General features: G+C 37.3%; 1 protein-coding gene across 1 annotated transcript in view; it reads left to right on the top strand.

Annotated features, from left to right (window-relative positions):
* The window catches only part of CCDC7 (coiled-coil domain containing 7), a 364,544-nt gene that overhangs the window by 203,793 nt on the left and 137,948 nt on the right, over window positions 1-22,803 (top strand). Inside the window, exons 22-24 of the mRNA XM_049096618.1 lie at window positions 8,191-8,301; window positions 11,030-11,140; window positions 14,752-14,856. Coding sequence (XP_048952575.1) covers window positions 8,191-8,301; window positions 11,030-11,140; window positions 14,752-14,856 — 327 coding nt within the window. The remainder of the gene's footprint in view (window positions 1-8,190; window positions 8,302-11,029; window positions 11,141-14,751; window positions 14,857-22,803) is intronic.

The following is a 22,803-nucleotide window of genomic DNA, read 5'->3' as shown; positions in this document are numbered from 1 at the left end:
CTCTGATTGACTTATTTCAGTCAGCATAATGCCCGTTAGTTCCATCCATGCTGATGTAAATGGTAAATATTCATCCTTTTTGATGGCTGAGTAATATTCCATCATGTGTGTGTACACACACATACAGATATATACAAGATATATATCAAATCTTTATCCATTCATCTGATAATGGACATCTCGACTCTTTCCACAGCTTGGCTGTGTGGCCATTGCTCCTATGAATATTGGGGTGCAGGTGCCCCTTTGGATCACTACTTTTGTAGTTTATTCTTTGGGGTAAATAACTAGTAGTGCAATTCCTGAGTCATAGGGTAACTATATTTTTAACTTCTCGAGGAACCTCCATACTGTTCTCCAGAGTGGCTGCACCAGTTTGCACTTCCACCAACAGTGCACAATGGTTCCCCTCTCCCACATCCTTGCCAATACCTGTCATTTCCTGACTTGTTAATTAGCCATTTTGACTGGTGTAAGGTGGTATCCTTTTTTAAAAAAAATTTATTTATTCATAAGAAGCACACAAGAGAGCAGAGACATAGGCAGAGGGAGAAGCAGGACCCCAATGGGGAGCTTGATGCAGGACTCAATACCAGGACCCCAGGATCACACCCTGAGCTGAAGGCAGATGCTCAACCACTGAGCCACCTAGACATCCAGGTATAAGGTGGTACCTTATTGTGGTTTTGATTTACATTTCCCCAATGATGAGCATTTTTTTTCATGTGTCTGTTGGCCAGTTATATGTCTTCTTTAGAGAAATGTCTGTTCATGTCTTTTCTCCATTTCTTCACTGGATTATTTGTTCTTAGAGTGTTGAGTTTCTTCTTTATAGATCTTGGATACTAGCCCTTTATCTGATAAGACATTTGAAAATATCTTCTGCCATTATGTAGGTTGCCTTTAGTTTTGGTTGGTTGTTCCCTTTGCTGTGCAGAAGCTTTCTATCTTGATGAGGTCCCAATAGTTCATTTTTGCTTTTGTTTCCCTTGCCTTTGGAGACGTGTCTAGCAAGAAGTTGTTGCAGTTGAGGTCAAAGAGGTTGTTGCCTGTGTTCTCCTCTAGAATTTTGATGGATTCCTATCTCACATTTAGGTCTTTTATCCATTATTTTTATCTTTGTGTATGGTATAAGGAAGTGGTCCAGTTTCATTCTTCTACAATGTGGCTGTCCAATTTTCCTAGCACCATTAATTGCGGAGACTGTCCTTTTTCATTGGATATTCTTTCCTGCTTTGTTGAAGATTAGTTAAAACCATAGAGTTAAGGATCCATTTCTGTGTTCTCTATTGTGTTCCATTGATCTATGTGTCTGTCTTTCTGCCATACTGTTACCATACTGTCTTGATGATGACAGCTTTGTAATATAGCTTGAAGTCTGGCATTGTGATACCACCAGTTTTTATTTTCTTCATCAAAAGGGAAAATTATAGACCAATATCCCAAAATTCTCATCAAAATATTAGCCAGTAGTATCCAACAGTACATTAAAAGGATTATTCAATATGCCCAAGTGGGATTTATTCCTGGGATGCAAGGGTGGTTCAACATTCTCAAATCAATCAATGTGATATGTCACATTAATGAATGGAAGGACAAGAATCGTATGATCCTCTCAACTGATGCAGAAAAAGTATTTGACACATACAGTATCCTTTCTTTTTTTAAGGTTTTATTTATTTATTCATGAGAGACAGGGAGAGAGAGAGAGACAGACAGAGAGACAGACAGAGAGAGAGAGAGAGAGAAGCAGGCAGAGACATAGGCAGAGGGAGAAGCAGGATCCATGCAGGAGCCCAATACTGGACTGGATCCCGGGACTCCAGGATCATGCCCTGAGCCAAAGGCAGATGCTCAACAGCTAAGCCACCTAGGCGTCCCATCCTTTTTTGATTAAAACTCCCCACAGTGTAGGGATGGAGGGAACACACCTCAATATTATAAATTAGGTTCATTTCTTTAAGTTTGCTTTCAGGGATCCCTGGGTGGTGCAGCGGTTTGGCGCCTGCCTTTGGCCCAGGGCGCGATCCTGGAGACCCGGGATCCAATCCCACGTTGGGCTCCCGGTGCATGGAGCCTGCTTCTCCCTCTGCCTATGTCTCTGCCTCTCTCTCTCTCTCTGTGACTATCATAAATTTAAAAATAAAATAAAATAAAATAATAATAAGTTTGCTTTCAGATGTAGTTCCTCTTTTGTGAGTTAATTTTATTTTTTAATTTTAACTGGAACCTGCTTCCAAAAGAAAACCAAATACATAAAGAGATATACTTAGAACAGAACCATTTTATCCCCAGTCTTCTCCCTTTCATCTTGTAGGTAACCAATTACATTGTTTTCTAATATCTCACTTGCATTCATTGTATAAAAGGTAAGTCTCTAATTCATTTTCTCTCTTTTTCTTATTTTATTTGCCCTTCTTCCTTACCTAAAAGGTACCATACAACAAGCCCCTCTTCTTTTTTCACCTAATATTATCTTCTGGAAACCCCTCCAAGTCAGCTTAGAGAAACCATTTTCATTCCTTTTACATTTCTATGTACAGCTTTTTGTACCACATTATTTACCATAATTTACATAATTTATGCCATATATATTAGCTTATTCATTCAGTCTCTCATGTTTCTACATTAATGTACAATTACAAATAATGCTGTAATTAATAAATTGTACATATGCATTTTCATTCGTTGGTCTGTGAAATCTATATGATTTCTAAAGTAGTAGCCAAAGAGAAACAGACCAATATAAATTATCTATGATGACTAGAAATGTTAATGAAGTAATGAGAGAGATTCAACATACATGTGTTAAAACTCTTCTCACAATAATCTTGTCAGATCTAGAATTTTGATAATTTAGTTATAGCTCTATAAAAATGAGAATGTTGCTGTATACTTGTTATAAATTTGAATTATAGAGATTTCATAATATAACCATTTTTCATTTAGTGGACTCAATATTTTCCTATGTAGCTCCTGATAAAGTACCAGATGAAAATCTCATGCTTAAGCACCTTGAATCAATGTTACAAACCCAAATATAAGTAAAATGGCAAAGAATTTCTAAAGAGAAAGACTATACTAGTAAGGATAATAATTGTTATCTTAAATTATTTTTAATTGCATCCAAAGACTTTTTTGATTCACAAATCTATATAGAAGTTTTACACTTTTATCTAAAGTATAAATGCCTTTAAAAAATGAAAGCAAAAGCTAAAGTAATCATAATTTTCAGTTAATTTTTCTAGCTGTAATACTGTTTCCAAGCCATGACTCATGCATTAAGTATCCACCAAAACCAATAACAGGCCAATAATTCTTTCAAAGGGTGTGTAACTTTCAGTCAGCTCCAGTTGGTTATGAGTTCAAAAGCCTGATAATCCACTGTCTGTATAGTTGCCTTTTTCCAAAGACTCCCAACTGATAAAAAGTTGCTGAGACCTGTAACTTAAATGCACTCATAGAGGCCTAGAAGGCATGTTATAACTTCCAGAGCATGTTGTTGGTTGAAATCCACCAGATTCACTCAAATGTAGAGGCCTTTTTGGTAACTCAATAGATAATTGCAATCAGGATCCCACAGAGGAGAATGTGACAGTGCCAGTCAGAATAGTCCCACAGATTTCCAAGTCTCTTTTGTATATGTTGGGAGGACAAGGATTTGGCAGTTGTCTCCTAAAACGAAACATATTGCCCCTTTCCAGGGATTTAACTTGTTCTATGTCCATTTTAATGACTCAGCTGTGTTGCTGAAAGTGGGTCAACACAACATCTAGTCCTTGTTGGGTAGTGCCTTTGACTAGGATGCCTTTGGCTATTGATGACTAGAAGGATGTCATCAATATTGTAGAAGGATAGTGTTCTATCTAGAAATGGGACTTTTTCCAGCTCATAGCCTTGTGGAATGGGATTAAAGGTCTACTGCAACCTATTACATATAAGGCAAACTGATTCTGATCATCTGTATGGATGGGGATGCTATGAAGCAGTAACTTCTATGGCAGTTGCAATATCAAGTAACACCAGTGTCCTAGGTTGTTCCATAGTTAAGCTACCTATAATTAATTGACTAAGCACCCAAGGCTGTATGCACAGGATGACTTAATTCATGAATAATGAAATAGTCTTATGGAGATCTTTGACTTAGTTAAACTCAGCAGTGGGGATATAAATTTTTTTCACCCCTGTGAAGTTGGTTTTGGAGGCAAATCTCTAGATATTGGGAGTCTGGTAGGTTTACAGTCTTCCATATGCCCCACTAATGACCCCAAATGCAGCAATACTCATTAAAACTTGAGGCTGATCCATGTTGGAGTTCACATAGAAAATATATCCATGTTAATAATATATTTAGTAGTGCGGGTTATAAAAATGGAGGCTTACCAGCCCCAAAGAGACATCCATTGTCAGGTGTCAGGGTCAGATAGCATTATTTCCCTCTTATCCTGTGTCAGAATTGTGACAATCATAGTAACTCATAAACTAGAATCCAAATGTCCCAACTTATGCAATTTCTCCTCATCACCTCTTTAAACTCAAAACCATACATCCTCAAATGCCAGTGGAGATAGAGAGACCTTAACCTGCCCCCAGTCTTACTTATTTTTGAAAGCCAAGAACTCCAGGTAAATTAGGTAGAGTTCTCTGATTCATGTTAATATCACTGGAAGGAGGCAGAAGGAATAGGTCTCATATTAGTAATAAATGTCATCATCATTTTGATTCTTTGTAGGGTTTTAACTCATTATCCTGAGACCAAGACCTGAGCTGAGATCAAGAGTCAGATGCTTAACTGACTGAGCCACCAACTGTCCCTATCATTTTGATTCTTATGGGGCTGTGCTTTAGCCTGCTATGGCTCACTACCCCCTGGCCAGAAGATTCTTAGTGGAAAATCCATCCATTTTCTCCTTGAGATTCCATTGTTGAGTAACTACATAATATTTTCAGGGGCAGGGAACTCATCATGGGAGGGCTAAACTTTTCAGAAACCAAATGGCAGCCAATAGAAGGAGAGTGTCTTGATTATCTGTGTCTTTTTCACCCTGTCCCCCTGTCCTCTTTGGGCAAAGTGGCTGCTTTCAGGGACTTTAGAACCGGTGTATCTTAAAAGCCATCTATGAAAAGCCCACAGCAAATACCATTCTCAATGGGGAAGCACTGGGAGCCTTTCCCCTAAGATCAGGAACAAGACAGGGATGTCCACTCTCACCACTGCTGTTCAACATAGTACTGGAAGTCCTAGCCTCAGCAATCAGACAACAAAAAGACATTAAAGGCATTCAAACTGGCAAAGAAGAAGTCAAACTCTCCCTCTTCGCTGATGACATGATACTCTACATAGAAAACCCAAAAGTCTCCACCCCAAGATTGCTAGAACTCATACAGCAATTCGGTAGCGTGGCAGGATACAAAATCAATGCCCAGAAATCAGTGGCATTTCTATACACTAACAATGAAACTGAAGAAAGAGAAATTAAGGAGTCAATCCCATTTACAATTGCACCCAAAAGCATAAGATACCTAGGAATAAACCTAACCAAAGATGTAAAGGATCTATACCCTAAAAACTATAGAACACTTCTGAAAGAAATTGAGGAAGACACAAAGAGATGGAAAAATATTCCATGCTCATGGATTGGCAGAATTAATATTGTGAAAATGTCAATGTTACCCAGGGCAATATACACGTTTAATGCAATCCCTATCAAAATACCGTGGACTTTCTTCAGAGAGTTAGAACAAATTATTTTAAGATTTGTGTGGAATCAGAAAAGACCCCGAATAGCCAGGGGAATTTTTAAAAAGACAACCATAGCTGGGGGCATCACAATGCCAGATTTCAGGTTGTACTACAAAGCTGTGGTCATCAAGACAGTGTGGTACTGGCACAAAAACAGACACATAGATCAGTGGAACAGAATAGAGAACCCAGAAGTGGACCCTGAACTTTATGGTGAACTAATATTCGATAAAGGAGGAAAGACTATCCATTGGAAGAAAGACAGTCTCTTCAATAAATGGTGCTGGGAAAATTGGACATCCACATGCAGAAGAATGAAACTAGACCACTCTCTTGCACCATACACAAAGATAAACTCAAAATGGATGAAAGAACTAAATGTGAGACAAGATTCCATCAAAATCCTAGAGAAGAACACAGGCAACACCCTTTTTGAACTCGGCCATAGTAACTTCTTGCAAGATACATCCACGAAGGCAAAAGAAACAAAAGCAAAAATGAACTATTGGGACTTCATCAAGATAAGAAGCTTTGCACAGCAAAGGATACAGTCAACAAAACTCAAAGACAACCTACAGAATGGGAGAAGATATTTGCAAATGACATATCAGATAAAGGGCTAGTTTCCAAGATCTATAAAGAACTTATTCAACTCAACACCAAAGAAACAAACAATCCAATCATGAAATGGGCAAAAGACATGAACAGAAATCTCACAGAGGAAGACATAGACATGGCCAACATGCATATGAGAAAATGCTCTGCATCACTTGCCATCAGGGAAATACAAATCAAAACCACAATGAGATACCACCTCACACCAGTGAGAATGGGAAAATTAACAAGACAGGAAACACCAAATGTTGGAGAGGATGTGGAGAAAGGGGAACCTTCTTGTACTGTTGGTGGGAATGTGAACTGGTCCAGCCACTCTGGAAAACTGTGTGGAGGTTCCTCAAACAGTTAAAAATAGACCTGCCCTACGACCCAGCAATTGCACTGCTGGGGATTTACCCCAAAGATACAAATGCAATGAAATGCCAGGACACCTGCACCCCGATGTTTATAGCAGCAATGGCCACGATAGCCAAACCGTGGAAGGAGCCTCGGTGTCCAATGAAAGATGAATGGATAAAGAAGATGTGGTTTATGTATGCAATGGAATATTACTCAGCCATTAGAAATGACAAATACCCACCATTTGCTTCAACGTGGATGGAACTGGAGGGTATTATGCTGAGTGAAGTAAGTCAGTCAGAGAAGGACAAACATTATATGTTCTCATTCATTTGGGGAATATAAATAATAGTGAAAGGGAATATAAAGGAAGGGAGAAGAAATGTGTGGGAAATATCAGAAAGGGAGACAGAACATGAAGATTCCTAACTCTGGTAAACGAACTAGGGGTGGTAGAAGGGGAGGAGGGCGGGGGTGGGAGTGAAAGGGTGACAGGCACTGGGGGTTATTCTGTATGTTAGTAAGTTGAACACCAATAAAAAATAAATTAAAAAAAAAAAAAGAACCAGTGTGTCTGTGCGACACATCTAACAGGTTCCACTGTCCTACACTAAGTTAACAAGATTATTTTCTTTATGGTTGGAGCCCCACTACCCAAGGCTATGAGTTGCTGGTAAAGCAACAAGTTTAAAGCAACTCATTAAACATGAGTCTCAAAAACTTGCTGTGTCATAGCCTATCCATCAGTGCCTGAGACATAATAAGAGCTAACAAAAGTCACTGGGTAAAACTCAGCAGTGTCTACAGTGACTTTTAGTGACCAACTACATTGTTTTCTGTTTTATATTTCCTGTGTTTCATTTTATAAAGGTAAGTAGTAAGTATCTCTCTTCATTCACCAACACTCCTCCCCCCCCCCCGCCATTTCCCTTTCATACTTAAAAGATAGCATACTAGATATTTTTTCTTTCAGGTTCTTTTCCACTAAACATCATTTCATAGAAATACCATCAAGTCAGTTTATAGGGAATGTTTATATAACATTCCTTCTATACTTGTGTGTACAACTGTACCTCATTATATCCTATAGTTTATATTATCATAATTTATATACTTTATCAATTTTCTATGCTTGTGCATTTAAGCGGTTTGAGATTTTGCAATTACAACTATGTTAGAATGAATAATCGTGTGCATATATATTTTCATTGTTTTGTCTATAAATATATATTAACTGAAAACATTAAAAACCTAAGAAAACTAGAGATTAAGGTAAAACACATTTGAGGCCTAGGAATATTAATGATATGATAAAATGCTTTCTACACATGCCCATTAAAACTCTTCTAACAGTTTTATATCAGATATAGCATTATGATAGTTAACTTATAACTTTATAAAAATAAAAAATGCTTGCTATAAATTTGAAATCTAGGTATTTCACAATATGTCTCTTTTTTATTTACTTGGCTAAATACTTCTCTATGTAGTTCAGTATGAAGTACCAGATGAAAATCATGTGCTTGAGCATCAAGACTCAATGTCAAAACCAGAGATTCAAGTGAAGAAACAAATAATTCAAAAGAGGGAAAGACTTGGTAGTAAGTATAAAATTACAAATAACTTTATTTTAAATTAGATGTTTCTATTTTGGTTCATGAGTATGTATTTGAACATATATTTTATAAAAATGTTACACTTTGACCAAAACATGAATACTCTAAGATGGCTAGAGAAAAAAGCAAAAATATTGCTACCCTTTGGTTGGAATTTCTGGTCTAAAGATCATTTGATGACCACAAGACAAGCAATCTGAATAACAATAATTTTCAATTATTCATCTGTTTTTGGGCCCTCAGGAGATCAAAACAGTACCCAGAGCCAAAATAGTACCTTAAGGAAAGAGAATGGCCTCAGATGTTCATGTCTTTCACCTCCCTTTTTCTCTACCTCCTTGGTCAATATGGGCACTGTCAAGGCTCTCTGAAGGAGTGCTACCATCATGAGTCCTACAGTTTGCTCCTCTCCCTCATTAGTTGAACAAGATGAACCTCTTTCTTCATGAAGGCAAACTACCCAAGTCCCAAGATCTCTGAGTTGCTGGACAAAGCAATCCTCAGGATTCTGTCCTCTTTTTCATTAAAGTGTGAGTCTCAGTAGCTCACTGCATCATAGATTGTCCATTAGTTCTAGCAGCATGCTAGAACTAACAGTAGTTACTGTGCAAAAATGGGCATCTTGTTAGGTGAATCAGGGGCTAAAAAGAAAAAGACAGTTGTTCCCCTAAAGAACTGAAAAGCTTATGTAAACAACACAATAGCTCTCTAGAAAGCCCCATGGTATCTTCTAGTACTTTCTGAAAGGCTTTTGCCTAACTGGCAAAGTGCCCCCTGGCTCTTATGCAAATAATCTAATAATATCCTTCTCCCTATCATGTCTTGCAGACTCATAGTACTTTCCAAAGTATTCCTTTGGGAAAGTATTGTGTTTCATTGACCACACATTCATTGTGGTAATTTGCTAGAGAGAGATGCAGTTTTTTAATTGATCTATTAAAATAAGCCAAACTTAGAGTAATAATTAACTTTTATTCTTTTACTACCATAGTATAGGCTATATTCTGGAAAGGGGAGAGTACCAGCTTTACTAATGTTCTATTTTACCCCATGGAAGAGCACCAGGCAAGGGTCAGATACCTTAATGCATACAGAAGTGAGGGATAGTCTCACAGCTGAAGAGACCCCAAATTAAAGACTCCTACCATTTTATGGGCCCTGGGACTGGAGTAGCTGGACCTCTAAACAACATCAACACATTTACTCATTTGCCTAATCTTGTAATGCTTTTCAAATGGTTTCAGAAGTGGTTAGCACATACCACTGGAAAAATAAACCAACCAGAAATATTTCATGATTTGTTTTTGGTCCACCTGCCCCTCCTTACCCCAAATCTCATGTCCAAGAGTAAGAATTTACGTTAAATATTATACTGGTGAGTTATTGCTCTTATTTTTCCTTCAGCAGTTTCATTTTCACTTGACTAAGTTTGTTTTCAATTTTCATTCCACTTTCTTACCCTTATTGATTTAGTTTTATTTTGAAAATGTAGAACATGAATCTACTTCCAAAAGTTGAAAATATATGAAAGGTATGCTTAGAACAATGCCATCCCTCTCTCAGTCTTCCCCTGTCATTTTGTAGATAACTAATTATATTGCTTTAAAAAAAAGATTTTATTTATTTATTCATGAAAGACACACAGAAAGAGGCAGAGACACAGGCAGAGGGAGAAGGAGGCTGCCCCTGGGGAACTCAATGCTGGATTGAATCCTAGGACTGTGGGATCACACCCTGAGCCAAAGGCAGAAGCTCAACCACTGAGCCACCCAGGTGTCCCTGCTTTCTGATATATTTATTATGTTTCCTCTATTTGTCTTTATATATATTTTCTTCTTCTCTACCCAAAAGTAACATTCCCCTTTTCATTTTTTTAACTTAATGTTATTCCTAGTAATCCATTCAAGTTAGTTTATAGAGATCTGTATCATTCACATTACAGCTGTATGTACCTTTGTTTGTACAACATTATCTACTATAATTTATACACAACATAATGTATAGTATATACCTTAGTTTATTTCACCACTCTGCTCAGTTTAAAAATTTGTATAGTTGTAAATATTGGCAATTTGCAGGTATTTTGTAATTAATAACCTCATACATAGGAATTTTCTTTTAGTTGTCTGAATGTATATTAAAGTATACATCATTATACTTTATGTATATTAAAGTATTAAATACTTTAATAGTATATTAGTATATTATATTTATGTATATTAAATAGTATATAGTATATTATATTTATGTATATTAAAGTATTAAAGTAACCCAAGAAACTAGAGACTGTATATAGTATAATATTATACTTGAAACATTATAATTGGGACACCTGGGTGGCTCAGTGATCGAGCATCTTCCTTTGGCTCAGGGCATGATCCCAGGATCCAGGATCGAGTCCCGCATCAGGCTCCCTGCAAGGAGCTTGCTTCTCCTTCTGCCTCTCTTTCTCTCTCTGTCTGTCTCTCATGAATAAATAAATAAATCTTAAAAAAAGAAACATTATAATAGAGACATTAGTGATACAGCTTCAACACATACCCATTAAAAGTATTCTTACAATTTTCATGTCACATCTGGTATGGCAACTTGCCTATAACATTATTAAAATGAGAAAAAAAATTGCTGTGTGTTTGTTACAAATTTTAAATCTAGACATTTTATAGTAGATCTATTTTTTCTATTAATAGCCTAAATAAATCTCTTTCTGTAGTTCATGATTATGTACCAGACAAAAATCTTATGCTTAAGCATCAAGATTCAGTGTCAAAACTTCAAATGCAAGTACAGAAACAAATAACTTCCAGAGAGAAAAAATCTAAGAGTAAGTAATATAATTAAAGATCACTTTACATTTTTAAAAATGAATATCATAAGATCTTTTTTATTTACTTCATGAACATGCATTTGAACATATAATTTATGGAAAATTTACAATTTGACCTAAAATATTAATATCATAAAACCCATTTAACATTTGTTTGGAATATCTATTCGTAAGATGATTTCATGGCAGGCTCTTGAACTCAGTGTCCACTAAAACCCAATAACTAGTCAATGGTCCCTCAAAAGGTGTTTACTTTCAGTCAACTACAGGATATTGGGCCAAAAGCCCAAACAGGCACCTCCAACATGCTTTAATTGGCAAACAGATGTGCTAAACTTGTAACTCAAAAGGCAAAATGAATTAGAGGGGCAAGGAGAAGCATGGCCTATATCGGATAGTTGGAGAACCTTCAGGGCATTCTGTTGTCATGCCCCACGCAAAGTAGAGGTCTTTTTGGTAATCTAATTGATGGGTGTCATCATCAAGATAGTCATGTAGAGAATGTGTGACCACCATTAACTGGGCATCCTTTGTATTTATTGGAGCTAAGAGCCTAAGCATGACTAGAACTTGGCAGTTGCTCCTTCTGGAGTGAGACACACTGTCCCTTTCCAGTTTATTCCTTGAAATTTCACATGGATCATAGGTACTTCTGCCTTGTCTAAGCTAATGACCCACCCATATTAGTCCATATTGGTCAACATGGTATACAGTCCTTGTTGGGCCATGCCCTTGCCTGGGCCAACTAAGAAGATGTCATCAATATAGGGAAGAATAGTGCTCCAGCTAAAAGTGGGACTTTTTCCAGGTCATGGCCTTGTAGAAGGATGTTAAAGGTGTATTGCAACCCATTACACATAATAGTTGCAATTATGATCATCTGTGTGGATGGGAATGCTGAAAAGAACATTTGCAATATGAATTACTTTATACCTACTTCCATCAGCTTGGGCAATAGCCCAATGTCAGGTAATGCCAGCACCAAAGGCTGTACTACACAGTTGAGCCACCAACAGTTATTTTCAGGTACCCAAGGCCTTGTGCAAAAGTCAGATGTTGGACTTTGGCTTTCTTAAGCAAGCAATAAGAGCAATTATTTATTTTTATCCCCAAGACAATTGGTACTGTTTTGGAGAGACAAAAGCACTCAGTGCTGGTGGCCTGGTAAGCTTCCAATTTTCTACATGCCCCATTAAAATTGTCCTAACTGCAGCAATTCCCCTTAGGGTTTAGTGTGGTTTCATTCAGAAATGCATATAGACTATACAATACATAACACCTATAACAATAATATATTCAGGAGTAGGCACCATCACAATGGTGATATGCATTAGCCCCCAGGGACCCATCCAAATATAGTCTGGGTACGGGTCTTGGTGGTGGTGGCTTCAGACAAAAAGCCAGTGAGCATTATCAATTTCCCCCTCATTTTTATGCCAGGGATTTGGGGCATTAAAGTCACCTGTGCACCACTATTCAAAAGGCCAAAGTAATGTAGCTCTACTCCAGGTCTACTTTGAACTTTGACTTTGGCATAAAACCTCCATTTCTCACTACGGACATAAGGACATTATCATTTGATAGTCTTTTTTTTTTAAGCCAAAAAGTTTGAGTAAAATTTTACAGGGCTCTGATCCTTTTCATAATTCACTGGAAGAAGAAACAGCATTGGTCTTAGTTAGAGGGTCCATCACTGGGCAGTCTCTGGGAGGACTGCTATTTGTCTCCTAATGGAACACTACTTGACCAAGAATTTCTCAGTGGAAAGCCTATTCATCTTTTCTTTTGACTCCCATGTTTAGTTACCAGACCCAGGATCTCTGGGAAAGCTCTTACCCAAATCTTCTAGTATGTGCCTGATTATCCATTTTTATGTCACTCTATTTGATGGTCTCTCTTTATTATATTGGCAGTTGCTTTTTCCTTGCCCAAGAATTTGTCAGTTATGATCTGAATTATGTCACTGACAAATTGACCTGACCTTATTAGGAGGTTCAGTTGAGCTTGATAACCAGCAGGGGTGGCATGAATGAACCTAGAGTCTTGTTAACCTTGTTGTCCACTAGGGCAATACTCTAACTCTCTCACTGTAGAACGAAGAGACCACCAGTACAGTTTGCAATGCTCCTCGTGTCTCTGTAGACATGATGCAAGCATGTATTTTAGTCATGGGGAACACATCATGGGTGGGCCAAAGCTGTCAGAGCCCAAATAGCACCCAGCTGAGGAAGAACAACTTGTGTGTTCCTCAGCCTCCCTGATCAAGTTTTCTGTGGTCAGAATATTCTAAAGGAGGGTACTATAGTGGTACACCCCACAAAGTACCACTGTCCCTCACTAAGTTTAAGAAAATTACCTTCTTCATCATTTGAGCAAGCAACCCAAGTCTCTAAGGTCTTTTAAGGTCACTAGCAAAGTAATCCCAAAGAGTTATTTATTCATTTAATTAAACCACAAGTCTCAATAACTTGTATGTTGTAGGATGTCTTTCATTGCCTGGGACCTCACTAGAGCTAGCAACAAACATTGGACAAAATTTAGCTTAGAGAGTATTTGACATTTTTAACCCTATCATCAAAGGACAAGAGCATTAGTGGAGGAATTGCTTCCCTAGATTTCTCAGAGCCCTTCTGTTGGATCTCTAATTTGACCCAGGCATTTTGGCCATGGAGTCAGTGGCTAAAGAAAAGGACCACTGATACCTCTCAAACATAGGATCTTCATCCTTTTTTTATTTTTCCAGAAAGACATTTTGCTTAATTGAGCTACCATGCTTGTCACCATCTGTCACCGAGAGAAAGCTTCTAGGCATGGGGGAGGTCACTTAAGATAAGCCAAATTAAAAGTAAAAATTAACCCTTTATTCACTTACTACAATGATAAAAGCAGGAGTCTAAACATGAAAGGGCACTGACTTCCATGAGTGCTTCAACCTACGTTTCATATCCCCATGAAATATCAGGCAAGGATTGGATGTATTAGCTCATCTAGATGGGAAGGGGAATATCTCACTCTATGTACAGTTATTTGTACAACATTATATCCCTATACATACTACATATACTATATGTTTATATACCCACATATATACAACATAATTTATTGTAATTGATACTGAACAATTTTGTTTTATTGAGAAATAATTGGCATGACATCATTATATAAGTTAATAATGGTTTGACTTGTATATATTGTGGAAAATAGTATTGTTTGTGGTATATATATTAGTTTACTCAACCAATCTCCTATGTTTGAATACTTAGATAATTTTAAATAGTTTACAATTACAAATAAGGTCATATTGACTAATCTTGCGCCTATGCATTTTCATTGGTTGGTATATGAATGTGTATTAACCTAAAGTATAAATAACCTGACTAAATTAGTGTCATAAACATACTTAGTGCCTGGAATATTTATAAAATAGACAACTTCAGTACATACCCATTAAAAATAGTCTCAGAATTTTCAGTTAGATATGGTATTATGATAATTGATTTGTGATTTTATAAAAATGGGAGGAAATGGTGCTATTCACTTGTTATAAATTTGAAATCTAGATATTTCATGATATATCTATTTTCTTATTAATTTAACTCTTTATGTAGCTGTTGATGAAGTACCAGATGAAAATATTATGCTTAAACATCAAGACCCGGTGTTAAAAACCCAAGTACAATCAAAACGAAAAACTTCAATAGAGGAAAGACTCAGTAAGTATAATAATTATAGATAACTTTATATTGTTTTAAGTTAAATGCGTCAGAACTTTCTTTGGTTCATGATTACATAAGTGAACATGTATTTTATAGAAATTTTAAACTTTGAATACAGAAAATGTGAATACTCTAACATAACTAGAGAACAAAACATATTTCTATTAATATGTTTTGGTTGGAATTTCTTATCAGAAGATTGTTACATGACCAAGGTCATGTTCTCAGTTTTCACCATGGTCAACAATAGACCAATACTTGTCTCATAAAGAATATGCACTTTTTAGTCAACGGACAGAATGCAGACCCAAAGCCCAAGGGGTGTCTTGTGACCTCCAGTAGAGGTCTTCTGCCATAATCTCCAGCATACAAAAAGACATGTTGCTGAGATTTGTAACTGAAACAGCAAATGGAAATCAGAGGGGTCCAGAAAAGGGCAGCAAAGATGGTCAGTTGAAGGACCCCTAGGGGATCCTGTCCAGTACAGCCCCAGCCAAAGATCACAGATGGCTGCTCTATGATCCCTGTGAGAGCATGGCAGTATCTCAATGGTCTTACTAACTGCTCAGATTATTTTTATTTGGGGGACACAGAGGACCAAAAGCATGACAATTGGCTTCTTTGGGATGATACATTAAGCTCTTTATTGATCATGCCCAGAAATTTTACTCTGGACTTAGGTCCTTGTACCTTATTGGTAATAATGGCATACTATGATAATTTCATCAATAGATTGGAAAGATAGCACCCTCCTTAAGAGTGAGATTTTTTTCCAGTTCTTGACCCATGCATTGATTACAGATAGTTGGGGAGTTTAGGAAGTGTTATAGAAGGATATTTGCGATACAAGGCAATTCACACTACATGCAACAAACTAATCCTGATCATCTGCATGGAGAGGGATGCTGAAAACGGCATTTGTGATGTCATCTGTAGCATAGCAAGTTCTATCACTTTGGGCAATAGCCTCTATAACTGTCATAATGTTAGGTACCACCAATGACAAAGGCAGCACTGACAGTTTGCATAGCCCTAATCAATTTGGGGTCTAAACTTCAGAAGTCTTGCATGTAGGACAGGTGGAACCATTGATTGGAGAAATAATTTACAGACATTGTTGGCTTTTAAAAAAAATATTTAAAGATTTTATTTATTCATGAGAGAGAGAGAGAGAGAGAGGCAGAGACACAGTCAGTGAGAGAAGCAGGCTCTATGCAGGGAGCCTGATGTGGGACTTGATCCCAGGTCTCCAGGATCACACCCTGGGTAGAAGGCAGGTGCTAAACTGCTGAGCCACGCAGGGATCCCCCATTGTTGGCTTTTTAAATTTCAACAGTGAAAATAAATAAATAAATAAAAAATAAATAAAAATAAATAAATTTCAACAGTGAAGGCAGTTATTCCTTTTTATTTTCCTGGCTGTTGACATTGTGTTTGGTAGACAATGGTGCTAGATGCCAGTAGTTTGGTAGGTCATGATTTTCCATGTATCCCACAAAAGTACCTTTCCTTTAGCAAATCTAATCAGAGGTTAAGAGTAAATGCAATTGCTGGTTGGTATATAAAGTACATTTCTACCAATAATATATTCAGTAGTAGAAGCCATAATAATTGGGGTGGCCCAAAGAAATTCATGCACACTTGGGTCTAGAAAAGAGGCCTGATGGCCTCAGACCTCTCAGAGAATTATGTTTCTCCTTATCCTGTGTCAGAGATTATGGGGTCACAGGAATTTGTTCACTAGTGTCCAAAGGGCCCCAAAATGTAATCTTTTACCTCTTTGAACTCTGACCTTTGAACTCTTGGCTATGTCTAACTTCTAGTCTTGTTCATTTCCAAAAGCTTAGAGGTTTGCATAAAATTTAAAAGGGTCTGTATTGATGGATCCCACAAGGTACCACTCTCACTAAAGCTTTAAAAGATTATCCCCTTCATCAAGGAAGCAAACTACCCAAGTCTCAAGACTCACTGGGATAGCAGAATAGATGGAATAGCACTTTTATTAGTCAATAGTAGCCATTACTATTTGGACCTTCGTGCCTGATGGGAACCTGATGGCTCACAACTAGCTATGCATTGTTGGTAGAGAGCCCACCAGTTTGTTCCTTTGAGAGACCTTGTTGTTTGGCAACCAGGTCCAAAGATGACTTCCGTAAGGCCATTGCCTGGATTGTATTCAGGAGAGTTGCCATTTTTATAACATTCTTTCCAGTGGTCAGTATTTTTTATCTATGCCATAGACACTTTTACCATGTCCTAAAATTTGTCAGTTAAGCTATGGATTGTGTCGTGGATGGATTGACATGATCTTATGAGGAGGTTTGATTGAGCTTGATAATCAACATGATTGACAAGTGAATCTAGAAATCTGAATATGATCATCAGTCTTGTTATCTGTTGTTCTCACTTGCTAATTGTGTACCTGAGAGGTCACCAGGATGGTTCTCCAGGCCACTATATTCTCTGGAAAGATAGTAATACATGTTTTTTAGTGCTGGGAACTCATCATATGTGGGCCAAAACTGTCAGAGCCCAAATAGTGCCCAGCTGAAGATGGAGCTAGTCTCAGTTCTACATCTTTCCATTTTTCTTCCCCACTTTAGGCAAAGTGGCCACTGTCAGAAATTCTGAAATGGGGGGGGAGGGGGGGTCTTTAGTAATACTTCACAAGGTGCCACTTTCACTTACTAAGTTTAATAAGAGAAAGGGTTGGAAGGCCTATCCAATAAGATGGTCTAAGTTGAAGTGCCTGAACAATATAATGCCTCACCTGAGGTCTCCTCTGCCTCTTACAAAGGTTCCCAATGTATGTACCTGAGCTACAATGCAGATATGGCCAGCCCAAATGGACCTTGACTCATTAGTGCAATTGCCTCCTCTACAGTACCCTGACTGTGTGTCAACTGTAGTATGAGGTGTGACATTTTCCTCATGACAACTGCCAAACAAAGCCTTTGTAATTATATATCATTGGATCTAAAAGATCACACATAGAATTTTGGCCTGAGTCAGATTCTCCTCATAATTTATACATATACATATATACGTATATGTAAACATACACATATGCATGTATGCATACAATACACACATTCATTTACACACATATATGTGCACATATAAAAACATATTTTTTCTTTTCTTTCTTTCTTTCTTTCTTTCTTTCTTTCTTTCTTTCTTTCTTCTCTCTCTCTCTCTTTCTCTCTCTTTCTTTCTTTCTTTCTTTCTTCTCTCTCTCTTTCTCTTTCTTTCTTTCTTTCTTTCTTTCTTTCTTTCTTTCTTTCTTTCTTTCTTTCTTTTTCTTCTTTCTTTAAATCCAATGAGCTAATATATAGTGTAGCATTAGTTTCAGATGTAGGGTGCAGTTCTTCATCCATTGCATAGAACACCCAGTGATCATTACATGAAGTGCCCTCCTTAATACTCATTGCCCATCCCCCCACCCACCTCTCCTCCAGCAACCCTCAGTTTATTTCCTACAGTTTAGAGTCTCTCAGGGTTTGCCTACTTCTCTGTTTTTATTTTATTTTTCCTTCCTTTTCCCTATATTCATCTGCTTTATTTTTTTAAATTCCACATGAGTGATATCAAAAGAAACAGTCAACAAAACTAAAAGACAACCTACAGAATGGGAGAGGATATTTGCAAATGACATATCAGATAAAGGGCTAGTATCCAAGATCTATAAAGAACTTATTAAACTCAACAACAAAGAAACAAACAATCCAATCGTGAAATGGGAAAAAGACATGAACAGAAATATCACAGAGGTATTTGTTTTTCTCTGTCTTATTTTGCTTAGCATAATATCCTCTAGTTCCATCTACATCAATTCAAATGGCAAAATTTCATTCTTTTTGATGGCTGAGTAATATTCCATTATATACATATACCACTTCTTCTTTATCCATTCATCATCTGTCAATGTACATCTTGGGCTCTTTCCATAGCTATTGTGGACATTGCTGCTATAAACATTGGGGTGCCGATTCCCCTTTGGATCATTATGTTTCTTTCCTTTGAATAAATACCTAGCAGTACAATTCTTGCATCAAAGTGTAGTTCTATTTTTAACTTTTTGAGGAACCTCCATATTGTTTGACAGAGTGGATGCACCAGTTTGCATTCTCACCAACAGTGCAAGAGGGTTTCCCTTTCTCTACTTGGTCGCCAACATCTGTTGTTTCCTAAGTTGTTAACTTTAGCCATTCTGACTGGTGTGAAGTGGTATCTTATTGTGCTTTTGATTTGTATTTCCCTGATGATGTGGAATATTTTTCCATGTGTCTGTTGGCCAGTTGTATGTCTTCTTTGGAGAAATGTCTGTTCATTCTTCTGCCCATTTCTTGACTGGATTATTTGTTCTTTGGGTGTTTAGTTTGATAAGATCTTTATAGATATTGTATATTAATCCTTTATCTGATAAGACATCTGTAAATATCTTCTCCCATTATGTAGGTTACCCTTTAGTTTTGTTGACGGTTTTCTTTGCTGTGCAAGAGTTTTATCTTGATAAAGTCCCTATTGTTGATAGGTAAGTACTTAGTGCCATTTTGTTACTTCTTTTATTATTGCTTTTGTAGTTCTTCTTTGTTCCTTTCTTGATTTGCTTCTTCTCTCATTATTATTTGGCTTTCTTTAATGATATATTTAGATTTCTTTCTCTTTATATTTGCACATCTTTTACTGGCTTTTGATTTGTGGTTACCAATTGATTTATATATAACATCACTTCATATACTAGTCTATAGTAAGTTGATGGTCATTTAGTTTTGAACCTATTCTTTACTCCTCTCCCCACCTCCACATTTTAGGTATATTGTGTCATGTTATATACATCCTTTTACTTTTTGATCCCTTGAATGAATTTTACAGATTTATTTATTTTTACTGATTTTATGCTTCTTCTTCTTCTTCTTCTTCTTCTTCTTCTTCTTCTTCTTCTTCTTCTTCTTCTTTTTATTCTTATGGTCTTTTCTTTCCATTCAAATTATCCTCTTTAACATTTCTTGTATGGCTGGTTTAGTCTTGATAAATTCCTTTAATTTTTGTTTGTCTGGGAAACTCTTTATCTCTCCTTCTATTCTGAATGATAGCTTTACTGGATTCTTGACTGAAGATTTTTTTCCTTTCAGCACTTCGAATATAACATGCCCCACTCTTCTGGCCTGCAAAATTTCCACTGAAAAACCCACTGATAGCCTTATGGGGTTTCCCTAGTATGTAAATATTTTCTTTTCTCTTTACGTTTTTAAAATTATCTCTTTATCACTATTTTTTTTCCAATTTAATTGTTTGTGTCTTGGTGTGTCCCTCCTAGGGCTGATTTTTGTTTAGGGCTATCTATGTATCTTTGATCTAGATGTCTATTTCCTTCCCCAGATTTGGGAAATTTTCAACTATTATTTCTCCAAGCAAATATTCTGCCTTCTTTTCTCCCTCTTCTCCTTCTGGGATCCCTCTAATGCAGTGTTATGCTTGATAGTGTCACTGAATTCACGAAGTCTAATTTCTTTTTATATTATTTTTTTTCTCCTACCTACTCAGCTTGATTGTTTTCCATTACTCTGCCCTTCTGGTTGTTGATCTATTTATCTGCTTCTTCTCTTCTATTATTTACTGCAACTTGTATATTTTTAATTTTATTTGTTGAGTTCTTCATCTCTGATTTTTGAATGTTTTCTCTTTGTTAATGGCCTCACTGAGGTCCTTGACTCTTTTCTCAAGTTCAGTTAGTAGCTTTATGACTATTACTTTAAATTCTCTATCAGGCATGCTACTTATCCCCATTTCACTCATGTCTCTAGGTGTGATTTGGTCCTGTTATTTTATTTTGGACATATTCCTCTGTCTCCTCATTTTATCTAACTTTCTATAACTGTTCTTCTGTGTTAAGAAAGTCAATTATGTGTTCTGCTCTTATACATAGTGGCCTTATGAAGAAGAGTTCCTATAGTGCCCTGCAATGCAGTGTCTTCTGTCCATCTGAACCTGGCACTTCATGGGGATCTCCCAAGTGTGTCACATGTGCTCTGCTGTTGTGGCTGAGCCACTTTTTCCTTCAGTCTAGTCATCTGCAATGGCTCTCATTACCTATTATAGACAGTGTTTCATCCCCATGCTGTTAGTGGTCCAGTCTGGGGCTGCCTTAAGCTTGAGTTGAATCAGACCAGGCATTTGTCAGAGATGCAGGGTCATCAACCTGCAGGGCACTTTCCTTGTGTTGTCTCCTGTGAAGCTTTCATTGGTGGGTGTGGCCTGCACTCAGACCAGCATTCTGCCCCCAGCTCACTACTGGGGTTGCAATCTGAGTTGTGTCTGTGATTATATTTTTCTCTCCCCAGGGGAGAGGAGTCATTTTGGAGGTGCTCACCCCTATCAAGGCTGCTTGCACACAAAGTGAAGGCTTGTGGTATCACTTTGGGTAGGCTCTAATCAAGAGTATGTTGGAGAGGGCAGATCCACAGAAGCCTGTGTGCAGGATGCATGGTATTAGCAATTTAGTAACAAGTGTCAGGGTAGTGCTATTCCCAAAGATGGCCATATGTTTAGACTAGGGGTGGGGGAGAGGCATGACTCTGGTCAGGTCCTTTGTTCCTGGAGAAGTCTCCCAAGGATCTCTTCCTCTAGAGCACATGCATTGAGATAGGTAAACAAATATTCCTCCCATATGCCCCCAGGTATTTTTCAAAATGCTGTTTCCATGCTGCATTTCTGTGGGCTGTTTGTTGTACTCTTTAAGAGGGAAACTCAGTTTTCTCTAACCCTCCCTGCTCCCAGGAAGCAAAGCCCACTGATTTTAAAGTTCCAGGTCTTAAGTCTCACTGTTTGTAAGAAATTCAACCTGTCTGGTTTTCAAAGCCAAATGTTATGGGGATTTGTCTTTCTCATTTGCGGTCCACAATGTGAAAGTCTGTTCCTTCCCCTCTCTGTTTAACCTGCAGTATCCTTTCCTCCTGTGAATAGTGCCATGGGTTCCTATAGCTCCCTACAGAATTTTTGCCCTTCCTACCTTCTTAAATGTGGCCTCTTAGTTGTGGACTTTGTTATGACAGTCTTTCAGTCATTTTATGTGTTTTTTACACTGATGTGTTTTCTAGTTGTATCTGTGTGACAAGGTGAGCTGAGGGTCCTTCTACTCCACCATCTTCCCTGGAATTTGCCACTGGAATTCTGATAGGGATTGATTTGAATCAGTAGATTGCTATGGGTGATGTGAACATTTTGACAATATTAAATCTTCCAATCCATGAGCATGGAATATCCATTATTTATTTCTGTCATCTTCAGTTACTTTCACCAGTGTCTCATAGTATTTATAGTGTACAGGTCTTTTGCCTCCTTGATAAAACTTATTCCTAGTTATTTTATTATTTTGAATGCTATTATAAGTGGTATTGTTTTCTTAATTTATCTTTATAAAACCTTATGTTAGTGATGATAAAGCTGATTTTTGTATATCAACTTTGTGTACTGCAACTTTACTGAATTTAATTATCAGTTCTAATAGTTTTTTGATGGAGTCTTGTCTTTAGGGTTTTCTATTTATAATATTTTTTAAAAAAATTTTTATTGGAGTTCAATTTGCCAACATATAGCATAACACCCAGTGCTCATCCCACCGAGTGCCCCCCTCTTTGTCCATCACCCAGTCACCCTAACCCCCCGCCCACTTCCCCTTCCACTACCCCTTGTTCATTCCCCAGAGTTAGGTGTCTCTCATGTTTTGTCACCCTCATTGATATTTTCAATCATTTTCTCTCCTTTCCCTTTATTCCCTTTCACTAATTTTTATATTCCCCAAATGAATGAGACAATACAATGTTAGTCCTTTCCCAATTGACTTATTTCACTCAGCACAATACCCTCAGGTCCCTACACATCGAAGCTAATAGTGGGTATTTGTCGTTTCTAATGGCTGAGTAATATTCCATTGTATACATA

Source organism: Canis lupus, chromosome 2 (genome assembly GCF_003254725.2).
Source record: "Canis lupus dingo isolate Sandy chromosome 2, ASM325472v2, whole genome shotgun sequence".
NCBI lineage: Eukaryota > Metazoa > Chordata > Mammalia > Carnivora > Canidae > Canis > Canis lupus.
The sequence above is the reverse complement of the archived record's forward strand: the minus strand, read 5'-3'. Positions and strand labels throughout refer to the sequence as shown.